Raw genomic sequence first — 24,307 nt, forward strand, 5'->3', positions numbered from 1 at the left:
CCAGGTATAGGGAGATATTGCCCCAGTATAGGGAGATGTTGCCCCAGTATAGGGAGATGTTGCCCCAGTATAGGGAGATGTTGCCCCAGTATAGGGAGATGTTGCCCCAGTATAGGGAGGTGTTGCCCCAGTATAGGGAGGTGTTGCCCCAGTATAGGGAGGTATTGCCACAGTATAGGTAGGTGTTGCCCCAGTATAGGAAGGTGTTGCCCCAGTATAGGGAGATGTTGCCCCAGTATAGGGAGATGTTGCCCCATTATAGGGTATTATTTCCTGTGACTCTGGGATGAGCGCTGAAGACCTGTAGTATATACATGGTGCCTCCTTACTGTCGGGGTCTCTGCTTGCTGTCAGTGAACGGAAACTTTCCCAATCAGGGGCCAAAAACCATACGGACAGTAGTGACAATCCTAATGTATATGGACTCCAGACCAAACCCCTATTTATACAGACCACAGACCAGACCCCTACGTGTACAGACCTGAGGCGCCGACCCCCCCCCCCCCCCCCCCTCTCCATTTATAAAGCCCAATTTCAAGTATATACAGGTCTCAGACTAAACGCTCATCTATACAGACCCCACACCAGACTCCATCTATACAGACCCCACACCAGACTCCATCTATACAGACCAGACCCCCATCTATACAGACCCCAGACTACATCTCTACAAACCCCAGACCCCATCTATACAGACCAGACCCCATCTATACAGACCAGACCCCCATCTATACAGACCCCAGACTACATCTCTACAAACCCCAGACCCCATCTATACAGACCAGACCCTCATCTATACAGACCCCAGACTACATCTATACAGACCAGACCCCCATCTATACAGACCCCAGACTACATCTCTACAAACCCCAGACCACATCTATACAGACCAGACCCCCATCTATACAGACCCCAGACTACATCTCTACAGACCCCAGACTACATCTATACAGACCAGACCCCCATCTATACAGACCCCACACCAGACCCCATCTATACAGACCAGACCCCCATCTATACAGACCCCAGACTACATCTATACAGACCCCAGACTACATCTATACAGACCAGACCCCCATCTATACAGACCCCAGACTACATCTCTACAAACCCCAGACCACATCTATACAGACCAGACCCCCATCTATACAGACCCCAGACCCTCATCTATACAGACCCCAGACCCCATCTATACAGACCCCAGACCCCATCTATACAGACCCCAGACCCCATCTATACAGACCCCAGACTACATCTCTACAAACCCCAGACCACATCTATACAGACCAGATCCCCATCTATACAGACCCCAGACCCCATCTATACAGACCCCAGACCACATCTATACAGACCAGACCCCATCTATACAGACCCCAGACCCTCATCTATACAGACCCCAGACCCTCATCTATACAGACCCCAGACCCCATCTATACAGACCACAGACCCCATCTATACAGACCCCAGACCACATCTATACAGACCAGACCCCATCTATACAGACCTCAGACCCCATCTATACAGACCCCAGACCACATCTATACAGACCAGACCCCCATCTATACAGACCAGACCCCCATCTATACAGACCCCAGACCACATCTATACAGACCAGACCCTCATCTATACAGACCCCAGACCACATCTATACAGACCCCAGACCACATCTATACAGACCCCAGACCACATCTATACAGACCAGACCCCATCTATACAGACCTCAGACCCCATCTATACAGACCCCAGACCACATCTATACAGACCAGACCCCCATCTATACAGACCAGACCCCCATCTATACAGACCCCAGACCACATCTATACAGACCAGACCCCATCTATACAGACCCCAGACCCTCATCTATACAGACCCCAGACCCTCATCTATACAGACCCCAGACCCTCATCTATACAGACCCCAGACCCCATCTATACAGACCACAGACCCCATCTATACAGACCCCAGACCACATCTATACAGACCAGACCCCATCTATACAGACCTCAGACCCCATCTATACAGACCCCAGACCACATCTATACAGACCAGACCCCCATCTATACAGACCAGACCCCCATCTATACAGACCCCAGACCACATCTATACAGACCAGACCCTCATCTATACAGACCCCAGACCACATCTATACAGACCCCAGACCACATCTATACAGACCCCAGACCACATCTATACAGACCAGACCCCCATTTATACAGACCACATCTATACAGACCAGACCCCCATTTATACAGACCCCAGACCACATCTATACAGACCAGACCCCCATCTATATACATCTAGACTAGACTGCATCTATACAGACCCCTAACCAGTCCTTGTTCGATGCAGACCCCAGACCAGCCCCTATACAGAACCTAGATCTTTACAGACCCCAGAGATGAGTGGATCTGAGCGCGCTCAAGTACGTCCAGACCCGGAAGTCTCAGCATTTGATTATCGGTGGCTGAAGAAGTTGAGTGCCGCCCTAGGGAGTCCTGGAAAACATAGATACAGCCTATAGCCGATTGCTACAGCCAACTTCTTCAGTAACTGGTAATGAAATGCTGAGACTTCTGGGTTTGGTCCCACTTGAGCGCCATGGCCGGGGTGTGACTCCTCCGCCCTCCGCATGCCTCCTGGTACGCCGGGTGCTTTTCTCGCCCTCTACATCTCAGGTCTCGGTGTCTGGAAGTGCTTACTTTCCATTTAGACCCGTCTGGTGCCAGTTGGAGAAGACATTGGCCGTCCCCAAGACATTTCCAGAGGAGTCAGCGGAAGGCGCCAGGTCTGGACACCGCACCATACAGTACAGAGACTTTAAGGGTCATCTGGCCGAGCTTCTGAGGAAACGGGCCTCTCGCAGCCAGCTGGGATGTGGCGTTTGTTTGTGATAGGATACTGTAGGCGCGTGCAGAAATTGTGAATAAAATGTCAACTACAAGTTCAAAGCCCAGCATGGGAGGGTAGACTTCTAGAAAAGTCCGCAGGGAGGTTTTACTTTCGCCCCAGTACCATGAAAATGACAAGGAGACTACACTTACACTTCTGTACCCTAAACACAGTGCAAACTTTTTCAGTCAACCCCTTGAAGAAGTTCAAGCAGAAAATAAGGATCCCTCTAAACACTTCTCTTACCACAAATGATTGTTCATCCAGAATTCGGGTCCCAAATACTGTGATTCCTTTGGTGTCCACAACGGGTTTGTTTCCGCGAGGCAGTGGCACGGTAATCTTCTTCTTACAGTCCAGTATTAAGGTGACGGATTTCTTCTGTACACTCAGAGCTATACGGTGCCATCTGGAGGGTGGAAGAAGAAGAAGAAGAGAAGAGTGAACAAGAGAAAGGATGAAGGATGCGGAGAGCGAGGCTGAAGATACGGAGTCAGGAGGGAAGGTACCAAAGTTATATTTACTGACTTTCCATCGGCCAGGTTGATTCCTTTGAATGCTGGGTATTCTTCAGGTACTGGTTTTCCATACTGGTCCTCATAGAGGAAGACAGGAGACTGTCCTAACTCCACCCCGAACTGTTGGACTCCTTGCTCACTATAGATGGACAGGAGGAACACCTGAAAGCCACTCGTAGCCCGTACCAGCGCCATGACTGAAAAGTCCTCTGGGAATTTACCTGTACGGGGACAAGGTGTTAGCTCAGCAGACAAGACCCATCACCCTCCCTCTTATTGGTCCTGGACTCTTCACCCACCTGGGAAGAGCTGCCGCGTAGGGGCGCTGATCTGAGCTTGCTTGGATATCTTGTAGGCCACATCTCCACCAGTAGTTGAACGTCGGGGTGGGCAATGGGCAGGAATTCTCTTTACGCCTTCAGGTTGTGTATGGAGTTGTAAGCCCTTCAATACATCCACGGGGTCGGCTGTGAGAAGAGGTTACAGAAGAGGTTAATATATTAAGGGACTTGGTTGGGTCAAGGATTTACTAATTCCACAATAAATGGAACAGGAGACCATCAATAAGTAAATATAATAGACCAGGGAATCGGTATATTTTAGACCAGGGAATGCCCATGGATGATTACATAGATAATAGCACTCACTAGGAATCCATGAGGAGACGCTGACACTCTCATCTCCAGGTAATATATATATATATATATATATATATATATATATATTAGATATCATGAACAATGGAACTACCTCTCTATTACATAACCTTTCTTTACATTTTACATTTTACATGGGCTTGTAGGATTGAAGGCTTGACGTTTCCCCTTGGGGAGAACTATAGAAGGTGTGTGGAGTCATACAGGCCATGCAGTGTTCACTGGGAAAAATATGCAAATTAGTTCTACTATACAAGGAAGGCAGCTTGCTCTCTGGTGCCACCTACTGGAGATAAATTACAGGCAAGTCATTGCTTAGTTCCTTTAGGGTAGCTTCACACCTACCGTATCGCAGCAGAAAATCCGCCGCGGATCCGCAGCAGATTTAACTAAATGAATGAACACAGCATCGGATCCGCGGCGGATTTTCTGCTGCGATACGGTAGGTGTGAAGGCACCCTTAAAAGGATTTTCTGGGCAAAACATACTGATAAGCTATCCAGAGGATATCAGGATAGGTCATCAGCACCCAGCACCCCCAGTTTCAGGGCCGGGTCCCGGTTTGTGCCGCCCCGTTCTCCCGTCCCATGGCCACTTCCTGGTCTGAGCTGCGGCTTGAGACGTGACATCTCAAGGCAGCTCAGCCATTCAGCTGCTGAGGCGGGACCCGTCATGTCTCAAGCCGCAGCTCAGACCAGGAAGCGGCAGCGAGACGGGAGAACGGGGGGGCACGATCCGAGGTAAGTGAATGGCGGCGTCTTTACCCAACCCCACCCCGGCCATACAGTAAAAATACCCCTAGCCCAGAGTACCCCTCTAAAGCGAATGACCATTTTTATTTTAATTTTTTTACATAATTCTGTCGGCGCCAGCGTGGTGATCCTAGTGGCGCGTCCCCTTTTGGTTTCCGCACACGGTACGGTTTTCTTTTTGTGCACTGGCCTGCTCTATGCACAGGAGGTGGGCTCGGCACTCCCCAGAGTAATAGTATCTCCTCCTCTCTTAGCTCATTGTAATTTCTGCAGACTATTGCACTTGTACCCACAGCTTTATAGCAGTACATAGCAGCTTAAGCTCCACAGGGGATATCATTGTTATACTATAGGACACATAGATTTGCATTGACTACTATAGAAATACACAGTTGCGGAGGGCAGGGAGCAGCTCAGGAATAACCCCCGGTATATGGAGCCTCAGGATCTCAGAGGTTCAGCCTCGCAGGTGTCTGGAAGCCGATGCGGCTGAGAGAATGGAAATTGGCAGATGTAAATATTTCACAGTAAAAATGCCAGCAGCGTCTGTTATATCCATCCAGCTCGGAATACAACCATCCCTGTGCCCTATTCTATAAATCCTCATACACAGAGAAGCAATGTATAGTCCCCTCAATGTATAGTCCCCTCCCCGCTCGCCTTTTGTTTACTGTGACTTGTGTGGTGTCCTACTGCGAGCTCGGTGGCACTGACACATTGGTAATCAGACAGTGCTCCCTGATATTTTTATGTGTATTCCTGATATTCTGATGAATTTGCACTAATTGATATTTCGTAGTCTTATGGAGCACCATGTTGGTGATGAGGAGGGTCTTATACTGGGACAGGATGGGCAGAGGATGGAGCACCATATGGGTGGTGAGAGATTTATCAAACGTGGTGTAAAGTGAAACTGGCTCAGTTGCCCCTAGCAACCAATCAGATTCCACCTTTCATTTTCCAAAGAGTCTGTGAGGAATGAAAAGTGGAATCTGATTGGTTGCTAGCGGCAACTGAGACAGCTCTATTTTACACCAGATTGATAAATCTCCCTCACTGACTTTTGCGTTGGTCGAGAGTGAAGGGAGTCCATTCATAAAGGATAGAGAGAGATTGTGCTGAGAAGGTGTACAGGAGACTGTTATAGCATACTAGGACTATTGGGGCTTTAGGCCAGGCCTAGACTTTGTACCGCACAGTCAGCAAGGGAGTACAGTTCAGTGAGTACAGCTCATAACTACTACTTGTAATGAGATGTTGGACATAGGGGCGTAACTACTACTGTAGCAGCCATAGCGGCCCCTAGCCCATTCCTACAATACACGGGGTCCCCTGAGCCATCATTATTTGCAGCACCTTGTGGCCGAGCGGGCCTTCAGGGTGCTGCAAATGTCCCATTAACTGCAAGTGCTCCAGTTAAACCTTAAAGGGCATGACTAGACTTGGGTAGGGGGGTGGGGGGTGATGTCTAATATATCTAGTTACGCCCCTGGTTGGACATCTGAAGATATTATGAGTCAGGGGACAGTACAGCTTTATGATGAGCCCATCACCCTGCCCCCACCTGCGTGGAAAGTTACCACAACTGGGAGCCCCTTACTGGGTGACTGTGCCGACACTGACTGTGTGCATGGGGCTTACACTATACAGGAGTATATATATATACACACACACAAAGGAACTGGGTCAGAACCAGGGAAAAGTCAGTAAGCAAGCCAGAAGCCATAACCAGAACACCGGAGTCAGAACAAGCAGGGTCCAAGTCCAGAAGAAGAGTCGGATACAACAAAACAAGTGAGACCAGAAAACCAATTGAAGGGAACTGTGGCCAGCGCCCTTCTGTTTAGACTGGGGAAAGCATGGGATGGAGCTGCCAATCCTGAGTGGTCCGACATCCCTGCTACTAATTGGTTGAGCTGCCCACCTCCTGACGGCAATGCTGTGTTATGTTGTTCATGCATAATAACCCATGTTTGCACTAGTGTTGTATAATGCTATAATGCTTCCTCCTAATTTATGTACACTTTATTATGCTAGCAGGGCCACCCTCTCTTTCCAGTCAATGGCAGGAGCCTCTCTGGGCAGTGGGAGGAGCTTCCCCAGCACAGCCCCTTGCTCCCCAGATGGTGGAAGGAGCCTCCTCAGACAGTGGGAGGAGCTTCCCCAGCACAGCCCCTTGCTCCCCAGATGGTGAAAGGAGCCTCCTCAGACAGTGGGAGGAGCTTCCCCAGCACAGCCCCTTGCTCCCCAGATGGTGGGAGGTGCCTCCTTAGACAGTGGGAGGGGCCTCCCCAGCACAGCCCCTCTCTCCCCAGTGAGACTGTTTAGTTGCCGCTCAGCTCCTCATCCTGAGCAGAGAAGAAGCATTTCCAGTCTTCTCCATAAAAAAGCCTCTTTGAGGAGAATGCATCATTCCCTGCCGCAGCACAAAGTGACACAGCTTCACCACTTTGTTTGCACTTTTTTCACAAAAACGTGAGGTGTTAGCAGAGAGAAGATACAGAGGTTTACACAAATACTTTGAGGACCTTCAGGCCACTCAGGCCAGGCCTAGAAACACTGTGGTTCCCATGTCATAGACTTACCTAATGACCTGCACCCTGCAGCGGGCATTACAGCTCAGCTACAGCAAGTATATTTATTAGAGCCAACCAGTGAGCACACCTCAGTAAGGAGTCCAGGGAAAGGCTAGAGGAGAGCATAACCCCCACATTCAGTGCACTACCTCAATCCAGCCATTGTTTTTGTCTGTAACTACTGTATATAAGACACTCGGCCTCTATTTGCTATGGAAGAGTTTAGCCAAGTTTTAACAGTAAAGGACTGTGTTACCTTTCCTTATCCTTGTGTCCGGTTGACTGACTGCACATTTACCACCAAGTGCACCTCACTTTCCTGCCCCTGGATACTACACAGGGTGTGCCTTGGGCCACTGAGCACACTACGGGGGCCTGCTGACTCCCCTCACCACTTGCTGTTGCTCTACTGTTCTCCCAAATTGGCTAAGAAAATGACAAACAATTCGGGTGAACTGCAGTGAACAGCGCTCTCCCTCTATAGAATTGTATCAGCACATCGCTGCCCATCCCTGATACAAGTAAATAGCCAAGTATCAGGAGGAGGAGTGCTCCCTGTCCCTGCAGGAGGAGGGGTGCCCCCTGTCCTGACACTTAGGGCCCTATTCCACGGGACAGTTATCGTTCGCATAATCGTTAACGATAAATGATCCAAACGACCGATATTGCGAAAGACCTGAAATCGTGCACCCATTTATATTGAACGATAATCATTACTTATGATCGTTTTTGCGGTCGTCTTGTCGTCGCTATTGCGTTTGTCACGATATCTTATTCAATGCGAACGATTTGCGAACGAGCAACGATAAAAATAGGTCCAGGTCTTATTAAACGATCACCGATTTCTCGTTAGGTCGTTAATCGTTAACTGCTATTCAAACGAACGCTTATCGTTAAGATTTGAACGATTTAACGATAATCTAAACGATAATCGTCCTGTGGAATAGGGCCCTTACTGTGTAAGGAGGAGTAGTGTGATTAGCTCTGCCCCCATTACACAGCATTCAGACCTGACCAAAAGAGGTCAGAGCACTGGAGCACAGCAAAGGCCAAGAGAGGTGAGGATTACACCCCCCCCATAAGAACTACCACCACCATCATGTCCTGCTCACAGTTCAAGGTGGGCATTGTAGTTTTGCAGTCAGTGACCCTCCAGGCTGCAGAACTACAACCCCCATCATCCCCCGATGACAGTTCCTGGTGGGGGTTGTAGTTTTGCAGTCAGTGGTTCTCCAGATTGGAGAACTACACCCCACATAATGTCCTATCAGCATGATAGAAGTTAAATTTTTTCAACCACTGAGGAGCCACAGATTGGGAAACAATGATTAGAGGATGGCACAGTACATGAGGGGGAGACAGTGGCACAATAGGTTAGAGGGGACAGTGCTACAGTACACAGTGAGGCTACAAAGGTGAGGATACCATAGGTTATTATAAATTTATTTATTTATTATTTAGATAATTCTAAAAACATTGTACTTTTTTAACATAATTTTGGACAATCCCTTTAAGGGGTCATGATGGCATAATTATTCAGATTAGGGATCACATGTGCGGAATTGTATGACAATAGTACAATGTAGTAAAGATCTAAAGACATCTGGGTAGCAAACTCAGTCTTCATGGCAACCTGGGCCGAATGGAGAAGAAAGGGAAAGTTAGCAACTCTGATCAGAGAAGACGTCACCTGTCAGTCAGTGGAAAGAACTGGTTATTTTGCCTCTGACTGTGTCTTGGGGGGATTTTGCACCTTTAGCTACACCCCAGGACATAGCACCCGGCATGCTGACTGCGTACCTCCTGTCACTGTGCCAGTTCCCAGGGTACGGAAGAGTATGGTGTAGTTACTAAAGAGTTAGAGGGCATTCACATGATCTGTGCAACCTGTCTGTAGCGTGGACGGTGTCCTGCAGGGTGGACCACGGAGCTCCCTGCATCATGATTAAAGGAGAAGTCCAGCGAAAATTTTTATTAAAGTATTGTATTGCCCCCAAAAGTTATACAAATCACCAATATACACCTTTTACTGGGAATTTACATGAAGTGCTTTTTTTCCCTGCACTTACTACAGCATCAAGGCTTCACTTCCTGGATAACATGGTGATGTCACTTCCTGGATAACATGGTGATGTCACTTCCTGGATAACACGGTGATGTCACTTCCTGGACAACATGGTGATGTCCCTTCCTGGATAACATGGTGATGTTATGACCCCACTTCTCCCAGAGCTGTGCTGGGGTTGTGGCTGCTGGAGAGGATGATGGCAGAGGGACACTGAGGGATACAAGGCACTGGAGTGACACTGAGCATCCCTCTGCCATCATCCTCTCCAGCAGCCACAGCCCGCACAGCTTTGGGAGTGGGGTCATGACATCACCATGTTATCCAGGAAGTGACATCACCATGTTATCCAGGAAGTGACATCACCATGTTATCCAGGAAGTGACATCACCACGTTATCTAGGAAGTGACATCACCATGTTATCCAGGAAGTGACATCACCATGTTATCTAGGAAGTGACATCACCATGTTATCCAGGAAGTGACATCACCATGTTATCCAGGAAGTGACATCACCATGTTATCCAGGAAGTGACATCACCATGTTATCCAGGAAGTGACATCACCATGTTATCCAGGAAGTGACATCACCATGTTATCCAGGAAGTGAAGCCTTGATGCAGTAGTAAGTGCAGGGAAAAAAACACTTTATGTGCATTTACCATAATAAGTGTATATTGGTGATTTGTGTAACTTTTGGGGGGCAATACAATACTTTAATAAAAATTTACACTGGGCTTCTCCTTTAAGTATGATGTTGGGAGCTCCGATACTGTTTAAATGTTCACGCTAGCATCCTGACACAGCCGCGTGGCCGGAGTCAGAACACTAGCACAAACTTTGAAATAGTATCGGAGCTCCCGACGTCATAATCATGATGCAGGGAGATCCGTGGTCCACTCCGCAGGACACCATCCATGCTACGGACAGATTGCGGAGATGGTCTGAATGCCTCATTACTAGACCCCAGATTCCTACCTCACGTTCCTCAGGAGCGATCACCTTCCTCCAGCCTTTGTTTTTAATATTGTTATAAGACTGTCCCGCCATTACCCTGGAAAGATTCTCTAGCAAAGGTGCCAAGTAAAGAATGTATTGGCTCGTCTCATGCACATCAATAGCATCTGATAGGATGTGGAGCTGGGGATTATTATTATTACCATCTAGCACCACTCTGTGCCAGTCTGTGGGGTAGAAAATTACCCTGTGAAGCCTCAATATGTGACAGAGACCTCACAGGCTGTGGCACTACTACTACCAGCAGGCATTCCCTCTGTATACCTCTGTGTAGCTTCATTATTACAGAATGGGCTAATGTGCAATAATATCTCCAAAATTAATATCAACACTAAATGAGATAGAAAGGCTTCTACACAGCACAGTTATATATCAGGTGCCCACACAATATACTATATACTAAGCAAGATGGAAAAGACTGAGAAAACAAGAGAAAATACTGATACTGTACACTCATTCAGAGAGAAGAGACTGATCACCTGTATACTGTACAGAGAGAAGAGACTGATCACCTGTATACTGTACAGAGAGGAGACTGATCACCTGTATACTGTACAGAGAGAAGAGACAGATCACCTGTATACTGTACAGAGAGAAGAGACTGATCACCTGTATACTGTACAGAGAGAGAAGAGACTGATCACCTGTATACCATACAGAGAGAGGAGACTGATCACCTGTATACTGTACAAAGAGAGGAGAGAGACAGATCACCTGTATACTGTACAGAGAGAGGAGAGACTGATAACCTGTATACTGTACAGAGAGAAGAGACTGATCACCTGTATACTGTGCAGAGAGAAGAGACTGATCACCTGTATACTGTACAGAGAGAAGAGACTGATCACCTGTATACTGTGCAGAGAAAAGACTGATCACCTGTATACTGTACAGAGAGAAGAGACTGATCACCTGTATACTGTGCAGAGAAAAGACTGATCACCTGTATACTGTACAGAGAGAAGAGACTGATCACCTGTATACTGTGCAGAGAAAAGACTGATCACCTGTATACTGTACAGAGAGAAGAGACTGATCACCTGTATACTGTACAGAGAGAAGAGACTGATTACCTGTATACTGTAAAGAGAGAAGAGACTGGTTACCTGTATACTGTACAGAGAGAAGAGACTGATCACCTGTATACCATACAGAGAGGAGACTGATCACCTGTATACCATACAGAGAGGGAAGAGACTGACCACCTGTATCCCGTACAGAGAGGAGACTTATCACCGGTATACTGTACAGAGAGAAGAGACTGATCACCTGTATACTGTACTAAGAGAGAAGAGACTGATCCCCTGTATACTGTAGAGAGAGAAGAGACTGATCACCTGTATACTGTAGAGAGAGAAGAGACTGATCCCCTGTATTCTGTACAGAGAGAAGAGACTGATCCCCTGTATACTGTACAGAGAGAAGAGACTGATCACCTGTATACTGTACAGAGAGAATAGACTGATCACCTGTATACTGTACAGAGAGAAGAGACTGATCACCTGTATACTGTACTAAGAGAGAAGAGACTGATCACCTGTATACTGTACTAAGAGAGAAGAGACTGATCACCTGTATACTGTACTAAGAGAGAAGAGACTGATCCCCTGTATACTGTACAGAGAGAGAAGAGACTGATCACCTGTATACTGTACAGAGAGAGAAGAGACTTATCACCTGTATACTGTACAGAGAGAGAAGAGACTGATCACCTGTATACTGTACAGAGAGAAGAGACTGCATTAGGCTGATGTCTGTGTCTTGTATAAATAAAGTCGTGAGAGTCGGGAAGGTTTGGAGGGAAAGGTCGGGGGGGGGGGGGGGATAGAAGGAGATGAAGACACAGACAGAAGTGTAGAGAAGAGAGGGGGGGGGGGAATAATGAAAGGAGCTGATGGGAATGGCAGACTCCCAGTAACACGACTCTCTCAGTCTGCAGGACTTCCAACCAGAAGCCAGGGAGGAAAAACTCATTACCCTCCACATATCTCAATCCAAGAGGGACCGAGAGACGGAGGGAGAGGAGGAGAGGAAGAGAGGGATGAAGGAAGCTGGAGGAGGAGAGCAGATCCATACCCCCACCCACATACTGTGCATAGTGGAGACCATCGTACCCCGGCCCTTGTTTAGTATCTGGGATGGGTTGTAGGGTAACCTTACACCATGTCATATTACTATGAAGAAAACATAAGGTATAATAAAAAAAATTAAAAAAATTAACACTTTTTATATATCGCTTCTTCCTTTGCCCTATTTTAGGTATTCACAAGCTTTTGTGCTATCATACCTCATTATTGTTTGCTATTAGTTTTATTGACATTTGCAATGAACTTATAAAGATCCTAGAGAGCCGCAATAAGATTAAAATATGGTTTAAAGGGGTTATCCAGAATAAGCACATATACCTTCTCGCAAAAACAGCGCCACCCCTGCCCTCAGGCTGTGTGTGGTATTATGTTTCAGCTCCAATAACGTCAATGAAACTGAGCTACAGTACCACATCCAAACTGAGGAGAATATTGTCTGGAAGAAAGTAGCCATGTTTTTCTAAGCCTCGACAACCCGCAATAAAAAAAAATCAACATCGGGGAAGGAATTACAAAAATTTGAAATCCTTTTGACAAATGGCCGTGTGTGACCTAATCCATTCCAGCAGGAGTCTGTTCACACATAAGGCCCATAAAACTGTCCTGTCCTGTGTGTCATCCCTGTGCTCCCAGATGGACAGACACAATGGACACAGGCTGGTATCACCACACAGATGTATTCTTACCATGTCCATAAAACCCTAAAATCAGAACAAATGACAAAAAGATCCATTGAGGGCAGCGAGAAGCCTTCAGGTGTCCACCAAAGATATGCCGGGGGCCGACACCTACACCGCTCCTCTTTACGCTTCCTCCAGGCCCCCCAAGCAGTCTCCGGCAAATAGACACTGGAGACTGACCGGCTGCCGGAGGTCAAAGGGCATTTCCCGTCCCCATTCATAAGGCTGAGAGGCCACACACAGGCTCCATATTGACTGCTGCAGGTGAATGCTTCACTTCTCATCCCTATAGAGCGTATATGGAGTGTAGAGCGGAGTATGGTGCACGGCACAGATATATGATAGCAGTATAGGCAGATGAATAGGTATTATATGCTTTAAAACGCGTTTGTAAAGGTCAAAATAGGTAATTATCTGGTATAACCCATTAGGAAATTCTGGTGTTATGAGGTAAGGGGTTGAGGAGCTATAAGATTTGTCATGTGGACAGGCCATTAATATCAATGGGTTTTGTGTAATGCTTAGTTTCTCCTGTGGGGGCGCTGTAGGGAAGCTGAGCACTTGCACTGATCACTTTCCCATCAGGACCATAGTGGAGGGTGCTGACAGCAGAATGATCTGATATTGAGGATGTACACTAATAGAGGGAGATTTATCAAACATGGTGTAAAGTGAAACTGGCTCAGTTGCCCCTAGCAACCAATCAGATTCCACCTTTCATTTTCCAAAGAATCTGTGAGGAATGAAAGGTGGAATCTGATTGGTTGCTAGGGGCAACTGAGCCAATGCCACTTTACACCATGTTTGATAAATCTCACCCTAAGGGTCCATTTACACAGAAAGATTATCTGACAGATTATCTGCCAAAAATTTGAAGCCAAAGCCAGAAACAGGCTATAAACAGGGAACAGGTCATAAAGGAAAGCCTGAGATTTCTCCTCTTTTCAAATCCATTCCTGGCTTTGGCTTCAAATCTTTGGCAGATAATCTGTCACATAATCTTTCAGTGTAAATGAACCCTTAGGATTGGCCTCCTGAATTGTGAGATTGGGAAATCCCTAACTACCAAAATCTAATATGTCGGCTGAAAGCTACAGGGCTTACATTGGGTAGAGTTCTGGGATCTTAAATTGTAAATGTAACAAGCACTTAGGGCCTTTCCTTAAAGCAAATGTACCATCGGCGTCAGCGCAGAGATCCCAGTGGTGCAGTCCGTTTTTTTTAAATGCCACCTGGTTCCCCTTCCCTCTGTGAATCAATGGAGCCACGTCAAGGAGGGGAGGGGGGGTATTATCACACTGGGGGGCATAGTGCATAGAGCCGGACCGGTGCACAGCCAAAGAGCAACGCAGATCACAGGAACCAATCAATCAATATGCTACTGTAGAGGGGGGGGGGGGAAGCAATGTACCTAATAGTACATTCACTTTAAGGAAACCAATGGCAGGGAAAATACCAAACATGTATCTGATTCCCACATAACCCACATATAACTTTGTAAATATCCTGCCCCGTATGCAAATTGCCTCCATCTAAACATGTGGGCGGTCCTCAGCGCCATACTAGTCACTGGTGGCGCACAGCAGGTCTCCTGCACTGAGAATCACACCCAGAGAGACCTGCTGCGCGTCATAGCGGGGCCGTCCCTGAGCGACAGCGGTCCCAGAGAGGCGTGATAACAAGATTTGTGGCGCCACTGGTGACTAGTATGGTGCTGAGGACCGCCCACATGCCAAGCTGGAGGTAATTTGCATACGGCATGGAACATTTACAAAGTAAATTTTTGGGGGTTATGTGAAAATCAGATAGGCATCAGTTGCATGCTTGGTATGTGTCCTTTATATGTATACCTTCAGGGGCATTTTTCTGATGATTGGTTCCCTTTAAAGTTCTTAAAGGGTTCTCCCGGAAAAGTTATTACCTGTCTTTGTGCCCTGATGCCAACTTCCAGGGTCTGTGCCAATAAAGCCCAATAGATTTCCCATGGTATAAAGGGGACAAGCCATGTCACCAAGGCATGCAACTATCCCAACAACTCAAAACCCACAGGGGTCTGTCACAGCTTAGTACGTGCCCTGGTGATATGGTTCACCCCCTTCAAGCTAAGAGAAAGCTGTGTCGGGACGGACCAGGAAACAAGGAAAGGGACTTATTAGGGACAGTTCACACTGAGAAATCAGCGCTGATTCCTCACTGAAAATTCTGCCTGAAAATATAGTACAGAGCTAAATTCCATTGAGTTCAATGGAATTTGCGCTCTGCAGTTCACACAGCGGAATTTCCTGCGGTGGATCTGCTATCTGACAGAAGAATTGACATTTCTTCTGGAGGATTCTGCTGGCGGAATCCCATTGAAATTAATTGAGCAGTGAGTTTCTGCTCTGAAATTTTTCAGCATGGAATGCTCGCGGGATTTTCCAGGTTTAGAACAACATGTGCACTTTCTTCCAGAAACAGCACCATACTTGTCCTTAGTTTTGGTGTGAGTATTGTTGGTCCATTTCATTGAAGTGACTAGAGCTGAGTTTACATTACCACTTACAACCTGAGGACAGGGGTGGCACTGTTTTGCAAGAAAGTAGCCATTTTTTTATCCTGGATATTCCCTTTAATTTCCCTTAAGATTCCTTTATCATCCATATTCAGCTTTATATCAGATTATTGTTACTAGACTCTCTAGATAGGCGCCTTTAGTTCTGGTCTCCTCTGCCTGGTAATACCTGCTGTGTATACAGGGGATATAGCAGGGGGACCCAGTGGGCTCAGTGGAGGGCCGGAGCCTGTCTGGGTTCATGTGCGAGACGGGAAACTTGTGGAATGAATCTCTGCTGGCATATAGTTCTCATTTGGAAAGAAGAGAGGAGCAATATTATTCTAGGATGTGGCGGCACAGCAAGACAGGAGAGAAGAGGCAGCGGGGGAGTGCAACCCAGACAGGAGCGTACAGAGAGCGAGAGAAGACAGACACCACTGTGAGGGTTTACTACTGTGTCCTGCTATAATACAGCTGTCACCTGATATACAGGCCGATCCATGGGAGGGGAAATGACAGAGCAACAAGGAGTAGTATTATAGTAGTTATATTCTTGTATATAGGAGCAGTATTATAGTAGTTATATTCTTGTATATAGGAGCAGTATTATAGTAGTTATATTCCTGTATATAGGAGCAGTATTATAGTAGTTATATTCTTGAAGATAGGAGCAGTATTATAGTAGTTATATTCCTGTATATAGGAGCAGTATTATAGTAGTTATATTCTTGTAGATAGGAGCAGTATTATAGTAGTTATATTCCTGTATATAGGAGCAGTATTATAGTAGTTATATTCCTGTATATAGGAGCAGTATTATAGTAGTTATATTCTTGTATATAGGAGCAGTATTATAGTAGTTATATTCCTGTATATAGGAGCAGTATTATAGTAGCTATATTCTTGTATATAGGGGGCAGTATTATAGTAGTTATATTCTTGTATATAGGAGCAGTATTATAGTAGTTATATTCCTGTATATAGGAGCAGTATTATAGTAGCTATATTCTTGTATATAGGGGGCAGTATTATAGTAGTTATATTCTTGTATATAGGAGCAGTATTATAGTAGTTATATTCTTGTATATAGGAGCAGTATTATAGTAGTTATATTCTTGTATATAGGAGCAGTATGATAGTAGTTATATTCTTGTATATAGGGGCAGTATTATAGTAGTTATATTCTTGTATATAGGAGTAGTATTATATGATTTATGAATGTGTTCCTGGGAAGTTGTGATTTCTTTTCCTTCAGTCCTCTTAAAATATAAAGTTGAAGCATAACACATACACATTATATAAACTGATATTTTTACAGTAGACCACCATGGCATATATCATATAATGAACACCACATGTCGGTGCTGTAGAAACCTGTACAGATTATCAATGCGCAGGGCACCACCAGTAAATAATATAATAATCGCAGTAAATAACACAGGAAGAATCGGAGAAGACAAGAGCGGACAATGAGCGAGTGCAAAGACTATACCCAGACACCAATCCCCGCTGTGACTTCTGCAAATCACATACACAGGATGAGATAAATGGAGAGACTGAAGAGGTGGCAGCTTAGATGAGCGCAGTAATACATATACAGTGCACATAATATATACACCCGTCCGTCACAGCCCTCCACTGGCTGCACAAATAACCACTTCTGGAAAATCACTTTATACACTCGGAGAAAACTTTAAACAGATGGAAAGGTCCCAAGAGTGAGAAGCAGTAACACTTTCTAAGCCGAGACATTCTGCACTAAGAAAATAGAATGATTTAAAGCAACAGGATGACTCAACCCCAACTAGTAAACTAGTATTATTAAAGTGTCACTGTCGTTTAAATTTTTTTTTTGCAGAAATCAATAGTACAGGCGATTTTAAGAAACTTTGTAAAGCCGAAAAATACATTTTTATCATGAAAAATCAGTTTGAAGCTCTCCCCCTGTCTTCATTGTTCTCTATGGAGAGGGGAGGGGTGGAGGGAGATGAGGCACCAAAACAGGGCAACAAAGCGTTAATTTACAGCTACATCACCGGGTTATCTCCTCTGACTCAGCACTGACCTCTCTGACCTCTGAATAGCGGCTTTCATGCAACTCCCGCTGTGTAATTCTTTGTTCTCTGCTCTCCGCTGCCGACTAATCTCCCTCCTCCCCTCTCCATAGGTTACACAGGGCCTGACTGATGTAAAAGAGTCAAGATTTCCTGATCATGAGCAGTGGATGAGAGAGAGGAGGGAGGGGGGGACCTGGAAAAAGTCTTTTTGAATGCAGATAATGGCATATTTGCCTAATAAACCCAAATACAAAGTTTCTTAAAATCGCCTGGACTATTGATTTCTGAAAAAAAAAACACGACAGTGACACTTTAAGGATCCCAGGTTATTGGGGGGGGTTGTCCCATCCACCATATTGCTGTAAAACAACAGTGCCCAAAGATGATTGGCTATGGACCATGTGAGAAGGCAATGTCCATTGACCAATGACCAATGTCCAATGCCTATTGACATGTGTTCTACGTATACATTCCACTGTTTATTGACGAACAGAGTAAGACTATAATCAAGGAATAAGCAAAAGTGTCATATATTGAGATCCTCGAAATTAACCCGCAAAGCTGTAGATGGTCTTGCTACTCTACCCAAGGTCCAACTACTACTATGGTTCTAGGTGCGGACACCTTAACACTGATACCATTCTACTGATGCTAAGAGGTGGACGACCTGACTACCACTGCTCTGGGTCTCATTAGTCTCAACCATCTAAGTCTCCCAATATAAAATACCAGTGCCAACCTATGAGAAAAGTGCTGTAGCAACAGTACAAAGGAGGTATAAAGTTTCCTGACTTCTGTCTATAGTTCTGCTCACTCTGCCAGGCACGGATGGTTCTTTTGAGGTTTGCCTGCCAAATTCTTAGGGTTGGGGTGGATTATGTCCTCGTCTTTTTGGCTCGCTACCGTTTCCACAATTCCACCAGAAAATTTCAAAACAAAACACAGAGATTTCTGCTTTTTTAAGGAGGATGAAAAAAATAAAGAAGCTGCAATTTTTGGATATAGAATATAACAGACTTGATTCAAAGGATAAGCCCTGGTGTAAGGGGAGAGTGTAGGACAAGGTTAGGAAGGAGCTTATGGTGGGGTTAGGGAAGAGACGTTTATGGCAGGAGATAAGCCAGAGAAGAAAACATACTTAGGATAGAGGATAGGATGGGCTTAGGGAAAAGAGGGTCATATGAGGTCCAGAGTAGAAGCAAGAGGTCAGGACAAATTTAGGTTACAGAGTAGAGCAAGTTTACTCTACAATTTAAAGTGAGTTCTAAAGTAAACAAGAGCAGGGTTGCTTAGGGAAAAGATAAGCTAGGCTCAGGAAAACAATAAGCTAGGCTCAGGGAAAGGATAAGCTAGGCTCAGGGAAATGATAAGCTAGGCTCAGGGAAATGATAAGCTAGGCTCAGGAAAATGATAAGCTAGGCCCAGGGAAATGATAAGCTAGGCCCAGGGAAATGATAAGCTAGGCTCAGGGAAATGATAAGCTAGGCCCAGGGAAATGATAAGCTAGGCTCAGGAAAATGATAAGCTAGGCTCAGGAAAATGATAAACTAGGCTCAGGGAAATGATAAGCTAGGCTCAGGGAGATGATAAGCTAAGCTCAGGAAGATGATAAGCTAGGCTCAGGAAAATGATAAACTAGGCTCAGGGAAATTATAAGCTACGCTCAAAGAAATGATAAGCTACGCTCAGGGAAATGATAAGCTAGGCTCAGGGAAATGATAAGCTAGGCTCAGGGAAAAGATAAGCTAGGCCAAGGGAAAAGATAAGCTAGGCTCAGTGAGATGATAAGCTAGGCTCAGGGAGATGATAAGCTAAGCTCAGGAAGATGATAAGCTAAGCTCAGGAAGATGATAAGCTAGGCACAGGGAAATGATAAGCTAGGCTCAGGGAGATGATAAGCTAGGCTCAGGGAAATGATAAGCTAGGCTCAGGGAAAAGATAAGCTAGGTTCAGGAAAAATAGAGGAGGCATCTGCAATTGAGTTCCATGGTAGAAGATAAGACAAGTATGAAGTTCTGGTTGGCTTTAGGACAGTGGTTTAAACCAGTGTTGTGTCTGAGATAAACCTGGTTCTAAGATATATAATAAGAAAAGGTTTGGACGCAGGACAAGATAGCCTCAAAAAAGAAAGGAATCAGTAGATTATCAGGATAGAAGTTAAAGGAAAAGTCTAGGAAAAAGCACAGGACAAGTTTAGGTTACATAACAGAGGTTCTTTGCAGATCTACTGAGATCTAGAGTAGGTTATGAGGCAAGTTTAGGACGATAGATAGGATGGGTTTAGGATAGAGACTATGCTGCAGGTAATCAACTAGAATAAGCCAGGCTTAGGAGAAAAAAGAGAAGGTGCCATCTGCGGAGGACTTGTTGAGTTCCACAGTAGAAGCTAAGACAAAGAAGAGGATGGTTTTATGACCGGGGATTGGAGAGATAGGCATAAGGGATGAATCGGCTTCTAGAAGGTAGAATAAGACAATGATTCGACAGGAAATGATAGACTTAAGGTTGTCATACATTTTCAAGAACACTTTGCCAAACCTTTGTGTGCACATACATATGTTTTGTCTAGCACCAGCTTATCCATCCAAATACAAAATGGTAGAGCTGTAAAAACTCTACATACCGGACCCTTTTTCTCCACCTATATCATTTATTAAAAAAAAAAAACTTTCTTTATTGTCTTTGTGACGACTTTAAAATGCAAAGACACTGACACAGCAAAGCCATAGCCAGATGTGGCCAAAAGGATGGGAAGGGCGGGGGTCTCCGCAGTTGAGCACAGGGTAATCCACATGTTGGATTGTATTATGGTTATTATCTTTATGATTCACCACTGACCCTCAGCAGGGGCAGGAGCAGGGGTGGCAGAGGTTGCAGTTGCACCTGGGCCTCGGGGCCTGAGGGGGCTCAGAAGGTCCTTCTACCCCATATCTGGAGACTTGTATTATGAATAACATATGATAATAGGGGTAGGGGGTCTTTGTTAAAGATTTTGCACCAGTTCCCAGGAGCTTCAAGTTATACCTTTGACCTTCAGTAAAATTAGGACTGAATTAAGAAGGTCACATTACATGGTGGTTCGAGGGGTCGTCCAGATAAGATAAAGCTGTTCCTGGAATATACTCATTATTAGCTGCTACAAATGACTGATTAAGAGAATTACCTTCACATATATACCATGAATGTTATTGAGTCCTACAACAATGTGGGACGAATCTGACAAGACTCTTATATTGGAGGTCCTGCAACCACAGATGTCATGGAGAGGAAGGATTGAGCATGTTGGATTTCAATATCCATGTTCCATTGTTGCCATGAGAGAACAGTGCATCATAGCGTGCTATTGTGTATTGACACCATATGTGGCTGCGGGCCCGGATGTAACGCCCCAATGGGTATGGACCCACTGGTCTGACTTTGGGCCAATCTTAGAGGTGGAGTCTGAGTATCCTCTAGGTTTTCACCATTTATCCCAGTTCAGGATGTGGAAGCTGCTAGAGGGTACCAGGTCACATCCCATGAGTGGTCCTGGTGTGGGTAGAGGCCATACTGCCCTTGAGCCAGGCACTTGGGAAACAGGCAGAATGGGCCTTTGTGCTGATGTCAGTGGTAGGGTAGTAGAGTCAGGTCTAGACAGAGAGTCATGGTAGGTGGCACAGGTTCAGGGTAAGGTCAGGGCTGGGGGTGAAAATTTTCTCCCAAGCAGGGGGTGGTGTAAAATAAACATGCTGTACTCACCTCCTCTGGTTCCATGCATCCACTGGTCTCCTCTTCTTCCAAGTTCAGAGTTGTCCTAACTCAAAACATTTCTGCTCAGCCAATCACGGACTAAGGTGGGACACTGCTGCTGCCACTGATTGGCTGAGCAGGAAGGTCTTGTGGGGTAGAGAAGTCAGAGAACCTGGAAGGCATGGAGAAAACTTTTGTTTTCCCCATACAATCCCTTTTAAGCAGCAAAGAGAGAGTGTGTGTGTGTGTATGTGTGTGTGTGCGTGTGTGTGTGTGTGCCCTATAAGCCAGACTAGCGAATGCAGAAACAGATTTGAAATCAGGAACAGGATGGGAGAAGGGCACCCAGGCTGGATGGTGGTAAGAGGTGGAACAGAGACAGGGATCCTGGGAGAGATACTACAGCATTGGTCTTCAACTACGATATATACCTAAAGGCCCCATACACATTAGAAAAAAGTTGGCCAAACTTGCCAACTTCAGTGAAACTGTCTAATGTGTATGAGGGCCTCCCATCACAGTTAATATCAGAAGACAGAAGTATCCTGAATTTCTATGCCTGTTCCTTTTGTCACCCTAAGACACTAAGAGGAGTTTGGCTTTGGCTTTCACTTATCTCCCCTTTGAAAACTCATGCCTGCTGAGGTGTCTGTGTATTTGAGGAATCTGGAGGAATAGCCCCCAGCCAAACAAGCATTCAGCCGACAGCTATTGAAGGTATATGGCGCACCTATATCTGTGCGAATCGCTATAATATAGCTATAATATATATTGGTGATCTATAGACTGCGCTGCGGAACCTGTTGGCAATATACAAATAAATATCGTTCTATTTTTAAGCGATGGAAATTATTTTTGAAGTGTGACCTCAAAAATGTAAATGATTTTTCTTCGTTTTTTGGCTCTGTATATTGCTATATGTCCCGGGAGCTTCTTTAGTGAATGTATCCCAGTGTTCAGCACAGACGGGCAGAGGAGCGACCCAGAGAACTATCTTTTTGTGACACATACTTTCTAAAACCAAACCAAATATTTACCTCCCCTCCCTCGCCCCGTTCAGCCCCCCGGCTTCACCCAAAGTGAAGCTGTTCTATAAACAGGAGCTCTGTGCATCCGTCCACACAATGGGCTCTCTGTGAGCAGCCTTCCCCGGGCTCAGACAGAGGATGCCCTCACCACTCGCAGCCACTCTCCCTAAGAAAGTCCAAGAGATTTCCATTTCAGAGGGGCCATTTCAGGGGGACCCTGGGTGGGGACACCGAGGGACCCCCAAACACTCCGAATGATTGGCTTGTAATACTTTTGCATTGTTTAGGGGCCACATTCCTGTCACTAATTTAGAAATCCTTCCTTTGGGGGCCAGACACAGCCGAATACCAGCGTGTGGAAAATGCTAAGGAAAACAGTAGCCGTGTGTGTGTATGGAATGAGATCCATATGGCTGTACCGTGTGCGGTTATGGGGCACCCGGCTCATGTGAATCGCTATTTGACGTATTCTCTCCCTGACCAGTGAATACCTTTCCACTGACGGATCGCCAACTATTTTATCTGGGATCTCAGGTATTATTACAGGGTAGACATGACTGCCTGGTAAACCGGCCAGGAACGAGGATGAGGCGGATCTCCCATCTTTATAGTGTTTGAGTGACAGGTCATTAAAGGTTTGGCCCATAGTCACGTGAACACATAAGATCCTCTTCTTCTATTATGGGCACAATGGAGCCTCAGTGCAGAATAATGGAGAATCCACAGGTGACGTGAAAAATGCTAAAAAAAAATGGTAAAATAATCCACTGGAATTTTTTAAATAATAACGGAACAATCTTTAAATTTTCACCCTGAATTTTTGGAATTCTCTCCCTTAATAAGGGGCAAGGGTCATATTAGAAACACAGAAATTTGAGAGCTTAATGGAAACTTCATTCGGTGCCCCCTTTGGATGCTTCTGTATACGTCCGTGGGACTAAGGTTCTAACCCTATCACATAACCGTCTAATGTACTCCCAACGGGAGAGGACTGAGTATTCATGGATTGGGTAGTGTCTGAGGGCCATGGTCGGGGAAGCTATGACTTGTTAGATACTTTACTCTTTGTGGTCCTGTTTCTCCTTGAGGAGATCCAACTGAGATCTGGCGTCTATTACAGGCAATGCTCCATGGGAGATAAATATGCAAATTAGCTCTGATATAGAAAAAATGTCTCTCTAGTGCCACCTATAGGTGATAGCTGCCCTGTAAGTCAGTGTCCAGCCCTGCTGTGCACAACCACCCTGTCTACAGATGCCTTTACTAATATCCCCAGTCATATTGCAAAGCTTGTTTAAGGGCTTATCCAGGATTAGAAAAACATAGCTGCTTTCTTTCAGGAACAGTGCCACTCTTGTCCGCAGTTTGTGTCGTAGTGCAGCTCAGCTCAGTTGAAGTGAATGGTGTTGTAATACCACATACAACCTGAGGACAGAGGTGGCGCTCTTTCTGGAAAAGGGCAGCTGTGTTTTTCTAATCTTTCTAACCCCTTTAAAGTGTTGGTTATTGACTTACAAAGTAGGAACCTCCAATAGGTGGCACTAGAGAGTGAGTTTTCTTCTGGAGGAATGCAAATGGCGCATTATTAGGGTTGATGGTGAGGGTCATGAACTCCAGGGCCAGGGCTAGGACATCCCAGCATCCTACCAGGTAAAAGGTAACTTTATAAGGTTAAAGGGGCATTGCCATCATAGATATTCAAGGCTCATCTATGCGTTAT

The 24,307-nt window shown here is 45.5% G+C and overlaps 1 protein-coding gene across 3 annotated transcripts in view; it reads right to left on the bottom strand.

Moving 5' to 3' along the window:
* The window catches only part of COL11A2 (collagen type XI alpha 2 chain), an 89,795-nt gene that overhangs the window by 59,776 nt on the left and 5,712 nt on the right, over window positions 1–24,307 (bottom strand). For all 3 annotated transcript variants that reach the window (XM_069944309.1, XM_069944308.1, XM_069944310.1), the window contains exons 2-4: window positions 3,707–3,874; window positions 3,418–3,628; window positions 3,136–3,298 (exon numbers count right to left, since the gene is read on the bottom strand). In XM_069944309.1, the coding sequence (XP_069800410.1) occupies window positions 3,136–3,298; window positions 3,418–3,628; window positions 3,707–3,874 (542 nt within the window). The remainder of the gene's footprint in view (window positions 1–3,135; window positions 3,299–3,417; window positions 3,629–3,706; window positions 3,875–24,307) is intronic.

The sequence above is a fragment of the Dendropsophus ebraccatus genome, chromosome 10, assembly GCF_027789765.1.
Source record: "Dendropsophus ebraccatus isolate aDenEbr1 chromosome 10, aDenEbr1.pat, whole genome shotgun sequence".
Taxonomy (NCBI): Eukaryota; Metazoa; Chordata; class Amphibia; order Anura; family Hylidae; genus Dendropsophus; species Dendropsophus ebraccatus.